The sequence below is a fragment of the Coffea arabica genome, chromosome 5c (assembly GCF_036785885.1).
Source record: "Coffea arabica cultivar ET-39 chromosome 5c, Coffea Arabica ET-39 HiFi, whole genome shotgun sequence".
In the NCBI taxonomy this organism is placed as follows: Eukaryota; Viridiplantae; Streptophyta; class Magnoliopsida; order Gentianales; family Rubiaceae; genus Coffea; species Coffea arabica.
Genome location: NC_092319.1, coordinates 41,724,626 through 41,749,458, shown reverse-complemented (window position 1 = coordinate 41,749,458; position 24,833 = coordinate 41,724,626). Strand labels below are relative to the sequence as shown.

Sequence of the window (24,833 nt, the reverse complement as noted above, 5' to 3'; positions counted from 1 at the left end):
TTGTTTACAATGATTTGCCTCATCGTTTTCTCTTCCATCCGATCTCAACTCTGAAATTACCTATTATTTCATCATTAATTACACCCAATTCAATTGCCGAACTGTTGGTATGTTAATGCCTAAATGGTTGATTATCAGTTTCTCCCTGTTCGCATTCTAGGATTGAGATAATTCTACCTGGTTTCATACTAATCAACTCAGAATGCTCTTCAATCACAGCTACCTGGTGGTTCAGCGTGAGGTTAGATTTCACCCTCCCAATTTTTCAGTTCCTTCCTTAATTTTGTCGATGTGTTTTTAATACCTATAATTAGCGACTCTTATCACGTTGCCTAGCTACAAGATAGCATTTTTCTTGTCGCCTAACTCCAATTGGTCTGGGTTGATTATAATCTTATAGATTTGAAGCAACAGCAAGAAAGAGCTTTCGGTGGAGATTCTGGAATAAGGTTAGTTTTATGTGTTGCTTTGCCTTTCTGCATTTTCAACAACCTTCAATTTGACACAGTTTTATTGTAATTCTGTATGAATTGATTGATTATATCGTTTATTTTTTCGTATTAAATTTTATTTCTTCTCACAATGTACTATTGTTTGTTTAACAAAAAAATCTCGTTCCCTACAGGCACCAAACACCCGCGCGATGCGCAGGCACTCCCCTCCCAGTATATATTATATAATCATGTTGTATGGATTAAGCTTAGATTGTTAGAGGATAAATGTGTTCAACTTTCCAATAATTCATTCAATTCAACTTAAGGACCCACGAGAACAAAGATGAGGCTGCCACCTTCAAGCAGTTTCGTGGCGAAGTGGGCCTGGAAGAGTTAAAAATAACAAATAAAAATCAAATGAGATCCGACCCAACAAAAGTGAAAATGACCTGATGCTTATTGGGCTTATTCTATACTTGTGGGAAGGATACGATTTGATTTTTTTTTTGGTAATATTTAATGCAAATTAGGTATGCAACTCCATCCACTCGCTCAAAAGTCTCCAAGATACTCAATAAATAGTAATTAAGAAATGGAGTGATGTGATGACAATGACAACTTTTGTCCTTAGAAAATGATAAGGACGACTTGTATCTTCTCCTTTTTAGCAATTTAACTCAACTTTAATTTAATCTGTCACATAAGCACGTAAGCCTAAGCTCGAACAAAATTTTTTTTAATATAAAATATAATAATTTCATTAAAATCTGCACTAATGATAGAAATTACATCGTCAGACATACATAGATGTCAAAAAATAAATCTGAAAAAAAGGATATTCTGATTTGAAGAACAATAAAAATTACATTGTTAAATTCCAAATTTAAAAAATAAGATAAAATAGTTGTAACCTACGAACATCTGTGCATGCTTCCAATCGTCAGATCTGCTGATTAGCTGTTTCAAGTTTAGATATTATGGTGAGATCTGTCGAATAGATTCAGGAAATTTCATATTTGATAATCAAAATTTAAAAAAACTCAGATCTAATAAAAAAAATAAAAAAAAATTATCAAAAACTCTCACAAAGAATCCCTAGAAAAGAATGGAACAAAATTAGCAGTTACCTCTCAAGATATTTTGTGGTGTGATCTAAGCACAACATGTGTTTGTCAAGAATGGAACTAATTATAATCCAAAATAGGATTCTTATTCTATGCTCTTTATGACGAATGATAAGATGTGAGTTTGGAGTTAACTTTGTCTATAGAAAGTATGCTTGACGCTATAATATCATCAACTCGGGCAGGTGACAATCTTACAATTTTATTGTGCCTACCCATGAAAAAAGCTTCCAAACTCAATTTTATCTTATTGTGATAAAGATCTCCAATTAAAGTGCTATAAAAACAAGCATAATGTTGGCACAAGTAAGGCAGCCTGCCTTTTTCTCTCATTAGTCTGTAGAAAAAGGGTGGTGGAACTTTTTCAACAAATCCAGTGGAGTTCAATGGGACATGGTTAATCAGTTCCACAAAGTAGTACTATTATATAAATGAAGCACTAACCGCACAATTGCAAGGGATAATTTCAGAATCCTCCCTGAGGTTTCTGACTATTCACTTAATTTCCTTGAAGTTTTAAAAATTACACTTACCTCATTTGATTTGATATTTTAGTAACTAAACCTTAAAATAAGGTCAAAAATTTAATGAATATCCTAAAATGCCTTTATCTTATAAAGTTTAATTCATTTTTCCAAAACAATTGTAAAGTAATTTGACATAATTATTTTGAAAAAAGGAGTATCGAGTTTTTTATGCCAATATTTGTTATTTAATAATCAACTATAGCAATAAATCTGTTGTTATGATAAGCTATCTTTCATAGTGCTTTATTGGAAATATAGATTTTTTTTAAGGTAGAGAAAAAAGTATTATTTTGTGTTTTTTAAATTTATGGACTATTTTTTTAATAAAAGTTTATGGACTAGTTTAGTGATGGAACTACCATAGTTTGGTAGTGATTTTGGGCAATTTGTTTTTAATTATTGTTGATTTATTCTTGATTTTAATACAAATAAAAAGAGTTACAAAAAAATTGGATGATATTAAAAGTCATCAAAAAAATTACTAGTTTAATGTTTGACTTGGATAGATATTAGTGATAACATTAATAGTTATTCTGTACTTCTAATGAAATATAAGAGAAATGAATAAGAATGAAAAACGAAAAAAAAATTATAAAATCCATCCCTTTGTATAAACATGGCAACAAGAGAGTTTTATTAAAATATTAAGGTTAGTATTGTCATTTTAAATAGGCAAGGAGGTAGGTGTAATTTTTGAAACATTGAGGGAGCCACATGCAATTATCAAAAACCTCAAGGGAGGTTTTGAAATTATCCCCAATTGCAAAACATAATGATTAGAAAGAGACTTGCATATTGTAGCATGAGTTCAAAAGTATAACATACCAGTGGTATTTGATACGAATCAACTAGTGACAACAAAAGTGAAAAAGATGAAAGATTTTTGGTAGATCAAATCTCCAGCAACTGTTCATGCTTTCAAGTTGTCAGGCCATAGCTTAGCACAGGATACCATTTGCAATATTATTGTTAATGATTTCTTTTTGCCTGAATTGTTTAGGTCTTTTTGGTGCATTTTCCACACATGACAATAACCTGTTGCATGGCCCCAAAACCACAGGAACATAGAAAAATAGGCACATAAGATTTTCAAATTGGAGGAAGCAAAAATTTGGAGGAGAAAACCAATGTTCATAGATGAAGAACAATCCTACTTGCTAATCCTCTTTATATACATGTAACAAAAGTCTCAGCCAGGAGACAATCCTTGAATCATATAGTTATTCTGATATCAAAAGGGAAGCAAAATAGTTCTCTCTATTATGCTTCATTGAATCCCTGAAATAGCATGTTGAACTCATAAATTCCGGATTCTGTTGCCTGTGATTTCACTTTCACTCCAGTTTTCTGTTCTGCATCAGTGGAAAGAAAGTATAGCAGCTTATACTGAATCAACTCCTTCGACCAGTTGTCTTGCAAGATATCTTTCCCTCCTTTCCTTCTACAAAAACCAGCACAGATCACACAAATAAGGGAATCAGATAAAGCTATAAGACCACAAATGTAGCAAAACATCAATCTGTTGAAACAACTTACCCATTCATCAATGACAAGACCTGCCCCAAGAACTCTTGGACCTTTGTCCTCTGGAGGAGGCCTTTTACGTATCTCAAGCTCAGCCTCAGCCTCAGCTAGTTGACGATTCAGTTTTTCGAGTGCCTTGAGAGAAAAATTTAACCTCTCAATGAATCAGAATGTGATTATACGGATTCGAAATGACTAACATGATCTGAGTTCATTGATTCAAGATACAGCTAATTTGATCTGATGAATTAAAAATGTACTTAGTGGGGTAGGATGATCAGGCTCCAGGAAAACAACCCGCAGAATCTGTTCAACTGCAACTTGATCCCTTTGCTCATCAAACTGCATTTGTTATCAGTAACGGCAAGTTAATGGATTTGCAAAAATGGAGAATAGAGGGAAAAAGATCATAAACATAAGAACCAATATGATTAACTCGTCCGGGAAATTACTGTTGTGTACATATCATTATCAAGAACTGGATTATATACTCAGTGGACAACAAAATTACACAGCCATTCATCGAACTGCATCGAGTTGATGGCACTTTTTGATTGTAATAATATGGACATTAAGCGAATAAATTATCCTTTGGTTGAATCGTCCAGTTTTTTGCATTGTTACTGGAATCTGAGCTTGGAAGCATAGACCAATGGGTGATAACTTTTGAAAAGTGGGGAAAATGAGGCATGTAACTTTGCAAATGACTTCAATTATCACCGAAGGAGGTAATTAAGAAGAATTAATCAAAGTGGATATTCTTTTCTCTTCCTGCTTAAAACTAACTACAACGTCAACTTCTAATGTATATACATGCCAAAAGATTGTAAAGAGTTAAATAATTAAAGATAGACACAAAAAATGGAAGAAAATGGCAAACAAATGATGCTAAGATGATTGGGATCTTTTGGAATGTAATCATTAGCACTGACAGTTCATCACCACTAAGCATCCAGATATGGTACAAATAAACAATTTAATAAGCATTCATCTATGAATGTGACAATGTAATAAATTCTTCCTTAAAATTCTACAGGTTCTGGGCAATGAAACAAATTCCCAACCATCATGTTCAGGTTCTTGAATATTGTAATGAATCATGAAAGGGAATGTTTTGCCTTACCTACCTTCCCATATTAGTTTAAAAAGAAAGGAATACTTTTGATTTCTTTTGCAACTCAACTAGAACTAAAGGTCTTCAGAAAGTTCTTCCCTGTTCAAGTCTCTTCCAGTTTTGCCTATCCTTAGTTTTCAATCACAAGTGGAATTTTTTCATGGTTAATAAAAATCCTCCCAATTACTGGCAAAGGTTACCATTGGCAACAGGGAAAAAGAATCTGTACACATTTGGTGATTGGTAACAATAATGTACCTTAAATGACGCTCTCATGGCTCTTGTTCCATTTTTTATACCATAATTTAGAAAAACATTAAAAGGAGAGGGGAGACAATACAATTGAGTTAGCATGTTGCAGATTAGTACAGAAAACAGGTATGCAATCATATTATTGCCAATCAACAATTTTCTTGAAGCTAATAATTCATATCTGACGACTCTTAGCGATTAAGTTACTATCATGATCAAGTGGAACTATGAAACCAAAAACACCAACTTGATAACAGATGAAGGAAGGTTAAACAAATTACCAGCTCAGGTACATAATCCATGTCTCCCTTTACTTTCAAGCTCATTATCTTGAACTTGACCCTGCTCTTTAGACCATCCAGTTTGTCATTGGACTCTGGAGGCTCCACAAACTTGAAAACTGTTCAATCAGAGATTAAAAGCACCTCAGAATTTTGCATGAAGAGAAGATCTGTACACCCTTATTGTCCAAATGCTGGTAAATCCATGTGTAGCACAAAGTAAATGAAGAATGATACTGATCAAGGGTGAAATTACCTGTGGCAATTAGACTCTCATCAGGAGCAAGTATGCCTCCCGGAGGACGCATGTAACAACTCTTTGGTGCAGTTGTTTGGAACTAATTAAAGCAACAGCAAGATTGCAGTTAGATTACCGTGCAATGAAAAACACAACATATCTGTTGTTTTTTTACTATAGGGAATGGATTATGTCCTCCAAACTGAACTCTTGCATTCGAACTATATAACTCTCAAGGGCAAACGAAAACTTTCTTTCGCTAAAATTGGTTTAGCATTCAGCAGATGAATGGAGCAAAATCTTTTCCTTTTCTGCAAAATCGATTTTGTCTAATTCGATGAGCACCAAATGCAGACTCAGCAAGTTGCACATTGTGTCTTCATTCTTTTGTCAATTGACATTTCCTTTTCAGGAATACTTCTCTTTTCTTATACCATATCTGATTACATAAACTTCTAAAAGGTTTAGAAGATTTCCTTTCATTTGATGCAAACATTTCTGAATTGAAGATTTCCTACACTTAATCCCACATGGTCGTCATTACTTTGAAATTTAGTCGCCATTTTTCTTTAATCATTGAATAACAACGCCTAAATTCAAACTTTCATTTCCAGATTCTGCAACAAGTAATCCAATCAAGAATATAATTAGCCTCAAGCTGGTGATCCGATGATAGCATTTCCAAATGATACATTCATGAAATCTTTTATTATTACAGAGTTTGATGACTGCATAGAAACTCAAAAAATTGATGCATCACAAATTTTGTTCTTGTGACAATAAAATCAATGCAAAAGCAAAATAAAGCTGCATATAATACCTTGAAGGCAACATGAGTCTTGCTGATGTTTCTAATCCGAATTGCACTTTTGACTTGTTTACCCGGTTCATCTTGTATCAACCAAGAACAGTTCCAACACGAAAATCAGCGAGGAAAACAAGAAAGCAGAGGCCCCTGTACACTAGCAGAGACTTCTAAAGTTTTCCAATAACCAAACATACATCTTTTGGTAAATTTGGTAAACCCATAAAACTGACAAATAGCAGGAAAAGAAAGCAATTCACTGACAGAAAAAGAGAACACCAAAGTGGTTGAAAACGCAGGATTCATTCGCAATGAAGACACGCATCAAAATGTACTACCTCAGCTTCACGCACATATATGTAGAGCATCAGAGAGAATGAAGCGTGCATCAATGAAAAAAGATTAGCCCACATACAGGGAAAATAGAGCTTGTTGGGGGGATCAAGACCGAGTCTACGGCGAGTAGGAAGAAAGGACTTGGCCACAGAAGCGACCTTGATGGAAGGTTGATGATCAGCAGCAGCAAGATGGTTTTGCTGCAAGGATGAAGAACCACTGCCACCACCACCACCACCGGCAGCTGCATTATTGGTGGATTGCCAGAAAGGCAATCTACAGAAACTCCAAACCTTAACTTCAGACATTGGTGGTTTCTCATTAGCAACTGCCATCGTTGTTCTGATCAATTCTCTGGTCTCCCTCACCTTAATCTCTTCGTGAATTTTGATTCAGTCGCACCAGAAGAAGAAGAATATGAATACTAGGCATGAAATGGAATCATGGGAATGAGAATGGTCTGGCTGTCATAACTGTCTTTGTAGGTAGGTGCACGCTGGCGTGACAGGTGATACATTTGAACCTGATACTTAATTTATATTCTCAACATTTTCATTTTGGTCTAAACTTCAGTTATCAAAATTTGTTAACTTTTTTTTACTAGAAGATGAATGCTTTGATCAAAATTAATAGCTTTTTTTCACACCCTGCATTTTAAAACCAGTCATCGTAGGAGGAATCTCAAGAGTTAATATTAAGACTCACAACTAGAAATACCTACCAAAAGGGAGTGACAATTTGACAACAAATCAACAATGATATATAGATGTCATATCATGATCTGTAAGATTGACTTGTGACTACTGGTTTTCTATATGCATATTTATTATTGCTTTCCCATATCATCTTATGTCTTATAGCTAGTTTGGGAGTTTAGAATAGAAAAGAAAAGAAGAGAAAGGGTTAGTTAGAAAAGAAAAGAAAGGATGGGAAAGGATTTAAGTTTCTATCTAAGTTGTTTGGGAGTTTTAAAAAAGAAAAGAAGGTAAGTGGTTTTCTTTTGTTTGGGAGTTGAAAACAGATGAAAAGAAAAGATGCTCAAATAGGTTATTTTACAAAATTGCCCTTTTTGAAAATAAATGTGAATCAAGTAAGCTGAGAGACTCATCCGGAATTAAAAATTTTTGTATCATGATTTTGAGGGTAATATTGTCATATTGAAAATTTCACTTAAAGCACAGTCCCTTCCTTCCTTTTCCGCCCAACTTTGGGCGGAAAGTTTTCCAGTACACAGAGAGAAGTGAAGGAAGTCCAAATCCTTTCTTTTCCTTCTCTTTTTGGCTCTCAAACGATGGAAAGAATTTATTATCCTTTCAAAGCCTTTCTTTTCTATCCATTTCCTTCCCCCCAAACTAGCTATTAGTGGTGACGAATTTGTAAATTTTATCCCTATATAAAAGCTCTAGATGTGGCGCATCTTCTCAACTAAGATGTGATTAAAGGAATAACAAAGCTAATAAGTGCTACCATATGGATGTGGTCCATTTTTGTTAAAAGCATCAAACTTTTCTTTAGTAAATTTGAAAGGCATTATCTTGAAACTATTCAATCTTTTACTGAAGTTACTTTCTACTCTCGTTGGCTCGAGCAACTTTCATTTCAATTGCTAAATTGAGGGCAATGATGTAGGGAAAAATTATTGGGGAAGAGCATGCGGCCATCACTAATCATAACACCTCTGTGTGGGAGAAACAACTTTACCTGGCATGGGCATTATAGGATGCCAGAGTTACATGAATCACTATTATTGGACTTGACAGGAAAATACATTGAAGATAAAAAAAAAAAAAAAAACTAATTACCATGCATCTATGAGGGGAAGGAAAAAGGAGCAGGTATAACTGTTTTTGGACGGTGTAATACAGTTTGAACAAATTATAACTTATTCAAATTTTTTTTAATAATTTTATAATAATGGTGCGACATTTAATTACAGCTCATATGACGCTCATACATAATAATTACGTATCTGTCACGATGTTGCACAAATAGTTAATAATGAATTATAACTTATTTATAAGATGTTACACCGTTTAAGAATAATTGTGTTGAAAATCATTTCTGTCCCTTTCCCGCTTTGACAATGGGTAAATCACAATGATCTCCTAGGGAATCTATTGTTAGGCTTATTCCTTAGTATTTGGCTAATAGCTACTCCTATATTCTATCTAAAGTTCCTGTAGTAGTGTGATAATATTTGGTAAAAAAGTTATGGGATAATTTCACAAACCTCCCCTGAGATTTCTAATAATTTCACTGAGCTCCCTTGAGGTTGAAAAAATTACACATACCTCCCTTATCATTTAAAATAATAATTTTACCTTTAAATATTTTAATGAAATTCTCTTATTTGGTATGCTTATACTTAGAATGATTTTTAAAATTATTTTTTCATTCTTTTTCCTTCTTCTTCCTTTTTTTAAACTTTTCATCAATAAAACCGTAGAACTATCACTATTATCTCTAGGTTTCTATTATAACCAAATGTCGAACTAGTGATTTTTTTTTACGAGTTAATTTTATATGTAGTCCAATGTTTTTGCTGATCTTTATTTTCTATTTATTGGTATTAAACTTAATAATAAATAAAAAAAATTACCCAAAAGCACTACCAAATTATGATAATCCCACTACTCCAAAAATTTATAAACTCAAAATGAATTATTTTAATATTTTCTTTTCTATCTTATAAATCTAAATCCATAATAAAATATCATAAAAAATATCATATCATAGTAATAAAATTATTATTATAGTTATTTATCAAATAATAGATATGAACATGAAAAATTTGGCACCTTTTCCTTATAATTATACTAAATAATCTTATAATTGTATAGGAAAATAAATTAAAACTCATTCCATAAGGGCATGTTTGGGCGTTCAATTAAAAAATTATTCAAAATATTATTTTAATATTTTGTTACTAAAACTATCAAAATAAGGGAGATAAGTGTAATTTTTCAAACTTTAGGGGAGCTCAGTGAAATTGTCAAAAATCTTAGGGGAATTCTTGAGTGTCCATATTTAGTCTTTAAATTTCCAATTCACCTCTCTCAAAGGATACACAATCAGGTAATCACCTTGCCACTGTCTCTTAGCCCAACTTATAAGGTGCTATGGTTAAGCCGTTAAGGTGATGTCGGCATATTGTACTTTATGATCAACCAAAAAATATAGGGTTTTTTCCTCTTCAGATGGATCCGGGAAAGTTACTTTCCTCCGACGAAGAACTTGGAGTTTATCAACCAGCGGCGGAGGATCGAGGAATCGACGGAGAAGAAGTAGCGGACAAGGACGCCGACCAAGGAAAGTCATCCTCTTCCAGCGAAATGTCATCCCTAAACCGGGATGGACTTCAGTTTGACGACCTCGACACCAATTACGAGTCCGGAGAGGATTACGAGTACGTGCGCGGCGCCGAGTCCGACGAGGCCGATTCTGACGGGTCCGAATCCGAGCCCGACGGGTCGGGGTCAGGGTCCGAGTCCGAGTCCGACTGGTCCGAACACCACGCTTTCCTGTTCGATCCTTTCTTTTTGGATGAATGGTGTATAAAAAATGAAGAATTGGAGAAATATTATGATGTGGTATACAATTTCGTACCTTTTTTTATGACATATCCACACTATCTGTTGAATCCAGAGCTTATAAATGCCTATATACATGCACACAATTGCACAGGTGTTTAATTTGGAGAAGACGAGAGGCCGTTTTTTTAACTGTCTTGAAGACTTGAAGACTGATGGCTTTTTCTACAGATATGTTAAGAACAGGGTGAATACTGCTATTATTCACTATAACAAGAAAAATGTATGTACGCTTTTTGCCTTTTTTTGTCTGTTTATTCATTTTGGTTATGTTAATCTTCTTCTTCTTCTTCCTCCGCTGTTTTTTTAACTATGATTTTTTGAAAAAAAAAATTATTAAATTGGCAGCAAACTGGCTTTAGAGCAGGCAAGATTTTGAATTGCGTTCTCACTACAGCTGGGGGCGCCAAGTTCTATTTGACCTTTGTGGCCAAGGATTTCAATACTGGTGATGTGGGGGAATTCCAAGCGTGTGTGCATGAATCTGCTGCTGGGGGTGATAGGAAAGTCTACCTTTGCAGGCTTAAAATTCCTAAGGTACCATCGTAGCTTTATATTGATCTCTTTCGGCTTCTGTAGTGTGGATGTGTTGTTTGTCCATTTTGTTACTTTCCTGCTTTGGTTGCCACTAATGGCTGTGCATTGCCTGCTGGATGGCAAACAGTAAGTAGTTGGCCTAGGTGTTAATTATGTTTCTTATAGTAAAAAGAAAACTTTTTGGTTTTCACCAGATATATTGGCCAAAAATGAGTTGTACCGTAGTAGAGATTGTGACATAAATCTGCAACTTGCCCTGGATTTTGGAGTTGTCAATATTGACAATGCTTCTGGCATTTGGTTGCAGCAAGTAAGTTTGTAGTCCTAAGCATGTACTGGGTGGAGTGTGGAGTCCTAAGCAGAATCTTTTAGTTGTTGAATTCAGATTTGGTTTCATTACTGAAGATGCATGGTTGGCCTATAAACACAGGATTTGTCTCATATGGACTGATGAAAATATTATGTATAGTTTTGATTAAACAGTAGTGTCATAATCTGTTAAAAAAGAAAGAAAAAAAAAGAAAAAAGCTTTAGATTAAACAGTAGTGTCATAATTGGATATAATAACAAAAGCTCGAAAGATTCTCTGACTTTTAGGGCTGCAAAGATCCCGTAGCAAAGGCTGGGTTCAATTTTTGGATAAGCTCATGCTCAGCTTACGAAATAGGGTTTGAATTTTAAAGGAGCTGAGCTGAGATTTTCTCATGATTGGAAACCGTGGTACACAAGTCTTTTTACCGTAATAGGGTTCGTAGTTACACCACTCCACTAATTTCACTCTTTCCACCTTTCACCTTAACTTAATCCGCTGTTTTCTTGTTCTCTCTCGTCTCCATTCTCGATACTCTTATACCCACCGGTCCATCACTCACTAACCCTTCATTGCCACCTACCAATACCACCGAGACTTCTACCTGCTAGTTGCAACCAATTCCTATTATTAACGCTATGCTCCTAATTTCTTCCTTCAACCAGCCTGGAGCCGCTGCCGCCGCCACCACCACCCATTGCAGACTGACACGATTTTGGTAGTTTTTTCTTCCCTGCATGGTGCTAATTTCACTTTTTACTTTTTTGGCCCTTTTTGGGTTTCTGCTGTGTCTGTTAACTGCACTTGGGTTTCCCTCGTAAAAAGTGGGGGAAAAATAAAGAAGATGTGCAACAGATACGAGCCGTTGTTGTTTATCAAGTTTAATACCTGGCCTCTGTAAGGGAGTTGTGACTGCTAAATTAAATTGTCAGGGCAATAACTAATCGAATACTCGGGTATAACGTGGGCACGTTGCCTAAGGATTGGAGTTAGGACCATCTCAATTGGTCATTAGTTTTTAAGTTGTAAACCAATTAGATTGACATGTTTTCAGCAGCCTGATCACATGGTAAATGAATCATATTCTGATTCTGGTTCTCATTCTGATATGATGTAATTTAACAGATGGTTGGCTCATGATAGTTGATTTACTGATTGTTTGGTTGTGCAAAACATTTTGTTATGGTGTGGTTATTCAACTAGAAGGCCCTTGAAAATAGTTGTTCCATGTGATTATTACAGATATCAAGTATCGGCGGCCATTTAGGCTCATTCCATGTCTGCTGCAAAAATGAGATGATCATTCTTCCCCCCCCCCCCCCCCCCCCCCCCCCCCCCCCCCCCCCCCCCTCTAGATGAGACGTTTCTAGTTTAGTATGATTTAACCATTGTTATTTCAGTTAAAGGTAAACTAGTGGTGGTGGTTTATCTTCATTTTTGTGGGGATTTTTCAATGTTTTCCAGTGCTTTAATTGTTCCAATTTTTGGGTCTAGGAGCCATGCGAGGGTGGTGGCAAATGCGTTTGAAGGAGGTTGAATTTCATGATCGACTTGGGAATTGAGTGGATGCTATTGTGTGTGGAGATTTGAATCTTTGCTGAAATCACTTGGGAATATTGTCCACTTAGATGCTGAAATTATTTTGTTGCTGGTTGCTGATTTTGTTTTTGTTGGTGTGGTCGTTGACTCGTAATACTTTGTTGATGATTTGGTCCTTTTGTTTTATGCCTGCGTCTGAGTTTATTGTTATGGTCGTTTACCATGTGGTTGCTGAGTTTTATTTGTATTACCATGTGATGGAACTTTAGACCTGTTAGTAAAGTCGTATTTGTTTTTGTGATATTTTTTATATATGTTTTGGAATATTAGTCGAGAATATTTTAGTTCAAAAGAGTATGATGATTGATAGCTTTGCAATGCAAAGGCACATTAAAAGGCATAAATCAATATATCATGATACATCATGCTCCATAGAGTCAAAGAAACTTAAACAGCAAAGCACATTAAAAGGCATAAATCAATATATCATGATACATGCTCCATAGAGTCAAAGAAACTTAAACAGCAAAGGATAGCAATATGTGCTTAAAACGAAACCTAAACAGCAAAGGATAGCAATAATGAACAATTGGGCTCCGTCTTCTTTAAAAAATGTAAATCAACATAACTAAGGATTTTGCTAATTTTTTACTACATGTTGACATCGGCTCTCTTTTGATATACCATAGTGGAGATTATCCAAATGTGAATGCTGAAGATCCTACAATTCTTTGGAACTGATATTTGTTGCGCTGAGTAAAATGCTATCAAAATCCTGCAACATAGCTCTCGGGAGAGGGGGAAGAGGAGAAACATAGCACACCTGGTACTTGAAGTTAATCATAAGTTGCAGTGTCAAAGCTCAAAGTGCCCTTAGAGATGTTGATGCTATATCCATTAAAGCAAAGCATTATAGCAGCAGGGTAATTAAGGTAAAGTCCAAGTGCATGTGCAAAATCAGAGAAACTAATATAATTTGCAAAATGAATGAAGAGTGAAATGTGTTAAAGTCTTCGTCTCCCCAGTAAGGATTTGTCCAGTGAATAATTCAAGAACCAAGTTATGGAACTTAGAAGTGCTTATCAATGCCAGAAATTAATCAGTGCATGACCAATATCAATTTCCTAAAACCAAAATTGAAACAGAAATTACATTATATCAAACAAATGCTGATTCACTGCAGACTGTACTTATTGACGATGCAGTAACATGACAATGCAGTAAAAGTCAAAATTAATGTTTCGTAACATATAATTGCTGCATAAAATTTCCGGGTTCCTTCTGATGTTTCTAGGCCTATCAATGTATTGTTTCCAATGGAATTCATCCACCAATAAATCAACGTGCCACAAGACTGGAACAAAAATAATCGAGTAATTAAAAGATATAAAGAAGAGATACGCAATGATCAATCAGGCTCAGATCTGTACAAAGAGGAGGCGAAATGGAGAGAGGCACCACCATAGCTGCAAATTCTCAGTTACATATGCGGATGAGTTGCATCTTATCCCACAATCCCTTCGCTCCAACAACTGCCGCACAAAAAGGCCCACTCTCTACTTTCTCGCTCTAAAACTAAACAAAAAATTTCCTGACAGGTCAAAATATAATAATTTTAAAATAGCTTCCGTTACTTGTCTCATTTTCCTTCTCTACCTCCCCTCTACTTCACCCCTACCTCTTCTCCAGCTCCTCCTACTGCTTCTCTTCTTCACCGGCGTCGGAAAATTTTTGAACGCCGGAACTCCTCAGGCACCCGCTAGCTTGGGTACATGTAGCGAGATGGAAAGTGTGATCGGACTTGTGAATACACTCCAGAAAGCTTGTACTCTTCTCGGTGATTATGGCGATGATGGCTCTTTGCCAACTCTTTGGGACTCTCTCCCCACCATCGTCGTCCTCGGCGGCCAGGTTTTCTTCTTTCTCTCTGTATATATACTTTTTACAGCATCACATACTGCTGTGTCTTGCTGTGTGTGCACCCGAGGAGGAGTCGAGGCTTCAGAAGTTGCCGGTGGAAGATTTTGAAGTGTTTTCTGTTTTTAATGTTTTTTAAGGTTTTTTTTAGAGTGAGTAGCAGTAAAATTGTGATTATATAAATTCGTACAGCGAACATGCATAACATTTGTGCGTTTCTATGCACTTCAATTTTAATGTATATTGATTTCTTTGGCAGAGTTTATTAGGAATGCAAGTAGATGACTAGTTAATATTTTTTGGAAAAGAATATGAATTTTCTTTTTGCCATTTGGTTTGCTCATGACGTGTAGAGTTCGGGGAAGTCATCGGTGTTGGAGAGCTTCGTTGGGCGTGATTTTCTGCCTAGAGGATCAGGTTTTTTTTCTCTATTTTTTCTTGTTTATTCTCTTTATCTTTACTTTCTCGTTGCCTTTTGTCATTGTGTGTATAATTTTGTGATTTAATTGATGCTAATTAAGAGAAGTTAGTTGCATTATGATGATCGAATGTTACAAGTTTGATGTTGGAGTAGAAATGCTTTCGTGGTGAATACTAAATGCGAGAGGCCATCGCGTGTTGTTAATGGATTTCACATCATTAACTACCAGCGTCATTCTTGCTGAGGGAGTTTGAGGAAATTAAGAATGAAGTTTGAATGCATCACAGCTCTTAAACAGAGCAAATGTCTATCATTTATTCCCCTTGCTTCAATTTTCCTGATTTTAGTGTTCTTCGGAGCGACTAATTATGCTTATGGGTTTTTAATTTATAATGCTTGTAGGGATTGTAACGAGAAGGCCTCTGATACTGCAACTCTACAAGATAGATCCTGGAAAAGAGGATTATGCACAGTTTCTTCATACTGGAGAGAAAAAATTCATAGACTTTTGTAAGTTATTTTCTTCTGCTGTTTTAAATGGTAATGTTGTGAATATTGTAAATGCATTGGATAGTTTTGAGAGTGAAATGAAAATCACTAGTTGAATGCAACGAAGCTGCTTAACTTGCAGGTGTAAGGCTGCATGAATTGCCTCTTTTTATTCATTAAACTGCAGAATAGGATGATCTGTTTATTTTCTGATTAGCTGTCAGCTTTTGCCTTGGTGACGTGGCAACATAGCCATATCTGCGTCATTTGAAAGTAACAGTGCCTTACCACTGGTAGACATTTTATCATCTTAGATTTTTTTCCTAGTGGTTTTTCCATTTCTTTAAGTGGAGTGAAAAACCTTCATAAAAGACATTTTTGCACACCCGTACACTAGTAGCATGTTCATTTTGATTCATTATGCTTTTCTTGTGAAGCCATCGTTGGGAAAGAGATTCAGGAAGAAACTGACAGGGTGACTGGGAAAGCTAAGCAGATCTCTGCGCTGCCCATTAATCTCAGTATCTACTCCCCTAATGGTGCGTTTTAATTTGAGAAATCTTTCATGATTTCTTAACTTTTGGCGATTATGGTTTAAGATATTGATTTCTTACTTTGGTGATCCTTAATTTTGCAGTTCTGGTTTTCTTCATATTATTATCTCATTCCTTCACTAACAATATCTTTTCCTTTCGCTTAATTTCTTTACTTGCAGTTGTAAATTTAACTTTGGTAGATTTACCTGGTTTAACCAAAGCTGCTGTGGGTATGTCATTCTTTTTTTGCTAATTTTCTGTTATTCTTTGTTGCACAATCATTATGTCTTACTTACAAGTTTGCGTTTGCAGAGGGACAGCATGAAAGCATAGTCCAAGAAATTGAAAATATGGTTCGCTCATATGTAGAGAAGGTAGAACGATGCTGTCATATTTTGTGGAAAATACTCTCATTGAATAGCTAAATCTCAGAGAACTCTTCTGATCCTATTGATTGATGCTTATACTAAAACTGAAGCACTTTGATTTGGGTGTGCCACTCATTATCATTTTTTATCTAGTTTGATTCGGTAAATGACTCTCCTTATAAGATTTGGAAGCATATGAAGGTAACTTCTGAGTTTGGAGACATGATAAGCAGCTTCTTGTAAGCATGAAGTGTCATTTTATATAATGACAGAAGATTCTTCTTCACTGGAATTTTCTTAACCTTTAGCACACCCTTGAACTGGAATTGAAGAACAGAATTTGTCGATTTTGGACAAAATTGCAGTTTGTATTTGCATTTGATTGCTGATCATATTGTTTCTGGTTGTAGCCAAATACAATCATCTTGGCCATAACTCCTGCCAATCAAGATCTTGCAACATCTGATGCTATCAAGATTGCACGAGAAGTTGATCCAGCAGGTAATTTCTGTGGTAGAGTTTTAACAAACTTGCTTCGTCACTCTCTCGTCTTAACCTATTGGCTGTATTCTTGGAAATAATTTTTGGTTCTTTTCACTATTGATGCATCCTATATACCGGAGAACGGACCTTTGGCGTGTTGACAAAGCTTGATTTGATGGATAAAGGAACAAATGCTCTGGATGTAAGTGTCTTTACTTTCTCCAAGAAGTTTGTCTTAGACTGGTTGAAAGTGACTGCTTATATCAATCTATTGTTTGGCAAGATAGCTTCTACCAATATATTAGGTATTGTGCCTAACATTGTTCCATAAACTTGGTTTTAGCCAGTTTTCTGGTTGGTTCTTACTCAACTTTCTTTTTGTTGTCATCTTTCTCAATATCTGGAGTTTAACATCAGCATTTTTAGAGTCAAGCTCTATGTTTTTTTTTAGGTCATTTCTAATTAGATATGCTCAAGATTGACAAGGGATTTTAGAAGCAACCGTTTAAATTCTTTGGATCTTCATGATTGTTGTGTTAACATGATGAATCTCCAAACTAGATGGAGTTGTTGCAGGTTATTTAGTTTTTCAGGGAATTGCTCTTGAATTAGCTGAAGTTAGAGCAGGCATGAGTTGGATGATTATATGTAGTTTCCTTTCGAAGACAAAAACTGACACTTGAGTCCTTTATACTTTTGGAAGTTATAATTATCAAGGGTATTATAGATATATTTCATTAGGATGCAGTTCCATTCGAGCCTGTGAAGAATGTCGATTGGTTACTTGTTTTCATTACCCACACCTAAGTGTCACCACTGCAGATGCCAGTTGGTTATTAAAGCTATACCATATTGTTTATCTCTGCAAATTTCGCCTGTAGTTCTCAGGGAATGTAGTAGTATGGCCACTCTATTTTTTTGTTTTTCTTTTTTCCTATATCCTACAGTAAGATTTCTGAGTATGCAAACATTATTAACTTACAGTTTTTAAAAAAAAAATTTCCAGTTTTTATTCTGTTCTATTTGAGCGACTAGCAATGTCTTTATTTAGATGCCATTTCAGGATTTAGAATTCCTCCCCACCCTGCCTCTAGATTACTCACTCAAGGTTCACCTTTCTTCCATCAAGGTACTTGAAGGAAGATCATACCGATTGCAACATCCCTGGGTTGGGGTCATTAACCGTTAACAAGCTGACATAAACAGAAATCTTGACATGATTGCCACCAGGCATAGGGAGCGGGAATTCTTTGCAACTAGCCCTGAATATGGGCACTTGGCCAGCAGAATGGGTTCAGAGTATCTCGCAAAACTTCTTTCCAAGGTACATGTTTGCACTTATGTTTTGCTTACAAATGCCGCAATATTTTTCCATTGTTTAGAATAATTTAGAGTTCACTAATAGTTATTTTGAAAATATCTGTGGTGTCAGCACCTAGAATCAGTGATAAAGGCCCGCATACCTAGTCTTGTGTCTTTGATCAACAAAACTACCGATGAACTTAAATCAGATCTTACCCATTTTGGCAGACCTGTTTCAATAGATGAAGGGGTGAGGACATATACCTACTTTGGTAAATTTGTCTAAACATTTTGCCAATTTCTGTGTTGAGTAATTTGTTCAATATTGTAGGCCCAGTTATACACAATCTTGGAGCTCTGTCGGGCATTTGATCGAGTATTCAAGGAACACCTTGAAGGAGGGTACGTATTTCTTCCAGCCTCACCTCGTGCAACTGTTTGCTACTCACTCCCCCCACCCACCCCCATGGCCTACAAAACAGAAAACAAAAAAAAGGGTTTTTTTTGGGGGGGGGGGGGTGAGAAGTACACAAATGTATAAAGAAAATTTATCTTCACTTAAAAAGTAGTCTAATGCATCAAATAGAGAATTAAATCAACTTGAATATTTGATTTTCTTAGAAACCATTTGGTTCCATAATTAATTGGCAATAACACTATCACTTGCCAAGAAAAGAATGTGCAAGCATGCAGTTTGTAGTTGCAGCCACTTACGACTGAAGACCATGTAACACCAGCCATTTGGTTGAGTCATTGCACGTCCTGCTGGCTGGATGTTTCTTAAGTTTGGGCATTAAACATCTTAGATTATACAATTGATGGCGACATGATGTTTGAAATAGCAACTCAGCTGTTATAGGAAAATTTGTTTATGCCTGCTAGACTGTGAAGTTTTCAGAAATGCTAATGCAGTCAAATTTAAAGTGATCATACCAGTCCTTTCGCTATCACTAATATTTGCTGCACCAGAGTTTTCAATTGCAACTTAAGGTCCTTTTCGTGCAAAGAAACCATGTCATGCAGTCGAATAAGATGGAGGTATAAATTGTTTTAGGAAAATTGCAATCTAAAATTGATTTTAGGACCTTATCCTTAAAAACTGTGAAGTAGATGGAGTAAATTGAATGATTTTCAACATCTGTTGACTACATTGAATTTTTTGAAACCCTTATGAGGATTACAAGAATTTGTGATCTCACTATACTAACTTCCACTAAAAGTTTGACCATGAGATTTTTAAATCTCCACAAATAGGCGTACCGCTTTTACTTTTGCATTTTTCACGGTAATAAGCATCTGTACTCCCATATTGGTTATGTTAAGCATCTATTACTTCTCTTGATATGCGGCCAGGGGGAGATCGGATTTATGTAGTTTTTGACCACCAACTCCCTATTGCTTTGAGGAAGCTCCCTTTTGATTGGCATCTCTCACTACAAAATGTAAAGAAAGTGTCTGTCAAGCAGATGGATACCAACCTCATCTTATAGCACCAGAACAAGGTTACAGACGCCTGATTGAGAGTTCTCTCAGTTATTTCAGAGGTCCGGCTGAAGCTTCAGTTGATGCAGTAAGTGCTTCAGTCTACATGTATCACTTGGATAATGGATTCTCATTAACTGCTTAAGCATGCCTATTTTGGTTGGATTAATGACCATTTCTGGTAAGGAAGAATTAGCAGTCCATTGGCAGTAAATGGGCATATGATAAGAAGACTAACACATTAGCATTATACTTGGGTTGAGGTCAAAGTTTGAAGACTGGATCAATGGATTTATTTCAAGTGTACAACTGGAATAAATGAAAATACTGCTGGCAAAACAAATTTTCTTATATGCAAAGAGATGGTGTCTGTATCTATAGTTTTGCAAAAGTAATTGCTTGTTTTTCTTAGATACACTTCATCTTGAAGGAGCTTGTCCGCAAGTCAATTCGAGAAACACAGGTAGAAAGTCACAAGTCCATCCCGGTGACATTTGTGAACATTTATTCGTCAAAAGAGAGTTGATGATGGAACTCTAAAATGCAGGCGCTTAGACGTTTTCCAACTCTCCAGGCAGAAATAGTAGCTGCAGCAAATGAGGCATTGGAAAGGTTTCGTGATGACAGCAAGAAGACTGTGTTGCGAATGGTAGACATGGAGGCCTCATACCTCACTGGATTTCTTTAGAAAACTCCCGCAAGAAGCCGAAAAGGTGGAAATCCAAATGTCTCTGCTGCTGACCGTTACAGTGAGGGGCACTTTATAGGTTCAAATGATTCCTCCTATGTAGGCATGGTGTCTGAGACTCTCAAGAACACGATTCCCAAGCTGTAGTATATTGTCAAGTTCAAGAGGCGAAGCGAACTTTACTAGATCACTTCTATACACAAGTTGGCAAAAAGGAGGTATATATCCTTCTCTGACATCTTAGTTACAGGAGGTCAATTGATTGTTTTCTTCTGCTTTTCTCTTTTTCTTTGGTTTATCTTTTTTTTGGGGTGGGGGAGGGGGAGGGGGAGATATCAGGACGATTTCCACTGGACTCTAATTTGTTTTTGCTGAAGCAACAGTAATCGGAACTAAATCTAGTCTGAAACCACTTGGAGGAAATGGTTGGTCTTTGAATCACTGCTGTCAAAACACTTTTGACAGTTTGAACTACGCAGTGGACCAAAACGAGTTTTCTCAAAAGCTTTTCATGAGTTGGAATTCCATATTTTCACTCATTGGGCGTAATCTCAGTCAAATTTTGTTACTACATGTTAAAAAAATTTGCATCAAAGCCAATTTTACACACAAAGTTGCTAATGATAGGTCATAGAATGAGGATTTTGTACAAAGCTTTGAGTTTAATTGTTTTTATCTTGTCGTCAGCTTGCTCAGTTATTGGATGAAGATCCAGTGTTAATGGAAAGGAGGCAGCAGTGCTCTAGGAAGTTGGAGTTGTACAAGGCTGCTAGAAATGAAATAGATTCAGTGTTGTGGACAAGATAAGAGATTGTAGATTACATCTTATCTGATGAAAAGATTGAATGATTTTAGGTAACTGAATTTCATGTTCAGTTGCAAAACTTTGTTGATCATTCCAATTTAAATGCAAAAACTTTAATGTTCATCGATCTCTCTCTTTTTTTTGTAAGAAAAAAAAAACTGAGACACCTACTCCTATTTTTTTTTATTTTTTTCAAAACTGTTTAATGTTCTTTGCTGGCAGCACCTTCGTCCTACTGAGTACTGACTACTCTGGTACTCAAGTTGAGAACTGGTTTCAGTTTTGTGCCAAAAGTTCTGAACATCTGTATTCTCTGGTTTCAAGTTCTCACCAGTTGATTTGTGCAGCAGCTACTAGCAACTCAGCTCCTTCTCACATATAACTTGTAGTTGGAGCAGGGCTGGATTGAGTGGGGACCATCTGGTCCAGCCGTCCAGGGTGGTTTGAATGATTTTGAAATCCAATTGCGGCGGGGTCTTTTTTGAGAGGAGATAATTAAAAAATTCCTTTTAGTGGGGTTTTTTTTTTCTTTTGAGATAAATTTATTTTGCCCCAATTAACTTCTAGGCATTAGCATTTCGCCTGTCTTTCTTTTTTTTTTTTTTTTTTTTTTCAACAAACGATTTCGCCTTTCTTTCTTAATGGTGAAAAACAAACCAACACTCGAGCTGAGCTCGGTTAGAAAAAAATTTGTTTGAGCTTGATTTATCAATGAATCATGCCAAACATGAACAGTTTTTGGGTGTTAAAGTTTCAAACTTGATTTAAACCTGACTTGATTTACTTGAGATTTAATTTTATATGTAAAAAATTCAAATTATGTGAACTCGACTTGGTAAAAGTTTATTTCATTTTGACTAGGTAAAAGTTTTTGATTTGGACTTGACAAATATAACAATGCAAGGTTAAACATAATTTTAAATTTGTGAAAATAATAAACAAGTTTTAACACTAGAATCCTCGATTTGATTAGACTCATTGATACTTCTATTCTTTTCTAGGTTGCACATAGACTCGTTTCTTTGAACCAGTTGGATTGCTATTTTTCAGAGTTTTTGTAGAAAGAATATATTGTAGTAATTTGATATATGTGAGGTAAAAAGATAATTGGAAAATATGTTCACGGAAAATGTACAAATTTTTCTGTGAAAATCACAATCCAAACAAGGTTTAGTACCACCACTAAATGAGGTATTTTGCCAAACAAAGTGTGTGTTTGGATATAAGATTATTTATAATTTTTTTTGGGAATAATTGCTCTACCATTTTTTTTGTAATGTGATGTATGTGTGATAATGATTAACTAGATAAGAAGATGATTAAAAAAATATGTTTGTGATTCAAATAAATAATTTTTTTTTTTTTGCAAATAATAGCCAATCCAAAGTACCTTTAAGGTACTAAAATCTTTTCATTAGAACCTAACTAGTGAATGACTTGTTTAACAAATTTGCATTTTATAATGTTGTAATTGATATATTGGATGCTTATTTGCAGCATCAAATTAAACTAAAAAGTGAGTAGAGACTATTGCTCAAATACTTTCATTAGAATTCCCCTTCAGGAAAACATTTCATTGGGCATCATGTGGACAAAGGCAAGGGAGATGCGTGCAATTTTAAAAATTTCCGTTTAAATCTCTTTTGAATCATTGAATGGTAGCATTAAAGAAAATTCTAAGAAAAGGATTGTTTAAGGATTATGTTATTTTTTTTAATGGTAATTTATATCAGGGAAAAGTATAAAATCCAGGGAACCATAAATGTTACTATGTCCAATTCCTTGAATTGTACTCCCTCCGTCCCAAAATAAGGGACGTTTTTGGGGATTCTAACTTATTATGCACAGTTCAATCAATTTGAATGTGAGACATTTTTTTCCAATCGTGCCCCTTTGACCGATATCAAATCTTAATTGCTGTCTATGGTGATGTGAAAAGAATCTGTGGGTCCATATAAAATGTAAGCTCTTTTTCATGCTGTTGCCAAGCACGCGCCTGTTTGTGGCCATCAAAATTTTTGGTGCTGTCCACGCACCTTTTTTTTGGATGTCTATTTATTGCTTTTGTGGGTTCCATCATACTTGTTTTTTGTTTTATCAATGTCTCTTTTGAGGGTACAAATGGAATGTTAGAGAAAAAAATTGTAGTGTGACTCAAATTTTGGGACATGAAAAAAGGTGAACTATGACAATAACAATGGGACGGAGGGAGTATATACTAATTAGTGCTTCTTAATAATCAGTAGAAAATTCAAAAAGATATGGAGATGACACGACTAGGAAGAAGAAAAATAAATGGTGAAATTCTTAAACCATATGTACTTTAGCATATAAAAAGGACCAAAATTTGTTTTGGTGCTCTTAAATTTGATATTTAGCAACAATTACAAAAAAGAACTTAAGGGTTGAGAATAAAAGAATAGGATTAATTTCACTTTGCACCCTAAACTTATATCATTTTCACTTTATACCATAAATTTCAATTTTGAACACTTTGCACTTTAAACTCTTAATTTTTGGCACTTTGCACAAATCTAATCAATGATTACTTTTGCAAAATTTAGGAGGCAAAGGGCGGTGAAAATTAATAGCAATGTGCCATTTTGTTCTAAGTGTGATTGTTTAACTTTTTTTTTACTACTTTAAGCATATGTACTTTAGCTTCTTCAGAATTTTCTCTTAACATGGGAAGGAAAAGGCAGTTGTTGTAGTATGCCAAAGATGTAGGCACAACAAAATCACAGCCAAAGATACTAAAACTTGACTCTAGACAAATAAACTGACAATAAAATACTCTACACTATTGTTAGCTCAAGATTCATAAACAATAAACTCACAACTCACTGCCAAACCTTGGAGGCTTTGTCAAGATTTCTGATCAATCCTTTTTTAACTCGTAGGTTTTCAACTAGAGGTGGCAATTTGTCCCAAATCCCAATGGGTTACCCATGCCCATTGAGATTTTGGGCGGGATGGGTATTGGAATTTGATATTGGGTTTAAAATGGGACAAATTCCAATTGTACCCATTAATTGATGGGAAATTTTGAAAAATGCTTGGGTACCCATTGGGCTCAAATAGCAAGGGCTCCGTTTGGATTAACTATTTTTGGGGGTGTTTTTGAAATATTTTATTGTAGTAGTGTATATGAAAAATTTTTACTATAAATTTTTTTTGAAATATTTGATATACTAATATGGATGAGATGTTTTTTGAGTTATTGTATATTACTGTAATATTGTATTTGAAAAACTTATTTTTTGAAAAAATAGCCAATCCAAACGGAGTCTTAGATTCAAAAATTATTTTTAACAATTTTTATAGTCATGATTGTATATTTATCTTTTCCTTTATTTGTTAATCCAATTTTTGGTGATAATCCTGAGTATAAAGCACTTGCATGTTTATTTAATAAAACTAAAAGAAATTTAATAAATAAAAAATATTAAAATTATATAAAAAAATAAAAAATAAATTAAAGAAAAAAAATATGTAGAAAATAGATTTGGGTATTGGGCGGGATCAATCTAAACCCATCCCAAAGTGATCCCGCCCAAGTTAGTCCCAAAACATATATGGATAAGGTTGGGCCCAAACCCATATGATTCGGTTCTATCTTAAACCCAAGCAAATCCCGCCCATCCCGCCTATTTTGCCACCTCTACAGTCCACTGAGAGGAAAATTTGCATTTTGAACAAGGCCGGCTTGCAAGTACCAACGGCGGGAATCC

General features: G+C 35.2%; 1 protein-coding gene and 1 pseudogene across 2 annotated transcripts; one reads left to right on the top strand and one right to left on the bottom strand.

Annotated features, from left to right (window-relative positions):
* Nucleotides 1-3,171: 3,171 nt before the first annotated feature.
* LOC113690002 (vesicle-associated protein 4-1-like) lies at nucleotides 3,172-7,291 on the bottom strand. Of its 2 annotated transcripts, none has more exons than XR_011815149.1 (7): nucleotides 6,715-7,287; nucleotides 6,315-6,385; nucleotides 5,513-5,594; nucleotides 5,257-5,375; nucleotides 3,870-3,951; nucleotides 3,622-3,744; nucleotides 3,172-3,526 (listed from the first exon to the last, which is right to left on the bottom strand). XR_011815149.1 is itself a non-coding variant. In XM_072050947.1 (7 exons), the coding sequence occupies exons 1-7, from the start codon at nucleotides 6,968-6,970 to the stop codon at nucleotides 3,467-3,469; spliced, it is 789 nt and encodes a 262-aa protein (XP_071907048.1). In that variant the 5' UTR covers nucleotides 6,971-7,291; the 3' UTR covers nucleotides 3,172-3,466. The 2 variants fall into 2 exon arrangements, 1 of the variants encoding a protein (XP_071907048.1); XM_072050947.1 differs by having other exon boundaries at nucleotides 3,622-3,745; nucleotides 3,875-3,951; nucleotides 6,715-7,291.
* A 2,388-nt stretch (nucleotides 7,292-9,679) lies between these two features.
* On the top strand, nucleotides 9,680-21,229 carry LOC113689696 (phragmoplastin DRP1C-like; annotated as a pseudogene).
* Nucleotides 21,230-24,833: the final 3,604 nt, after the last annotated feature.

What these genes read in the sequence shown, in the direction of transcription:
- LOC113690002 (XM_072050947.1), bottom strand. Translation starts at nt 6,970, where the DNA reads ATGGCAGTTGCTAATGAGAAACCACCAATGTCTGAAGTTAAGGTTTGG. An exon ending in AGACTCATGTTGCCTTCAAG is followed by an intron (nt 5,595 to 6,314) that starts GTATTATATGCA and finishes TGCTTTAATTAG; the next exon opens with TTCCAAACAACTGCACCAAA. An exon ending in GAGCCTGATCATCCTACCCC is followed by an intron (nt 3,746 to 3,874) that starts ACTAAGTACATT and finishes TTTTTCTCTCAA; the next exon opens with GGCACTCGAAAAACTGAATC.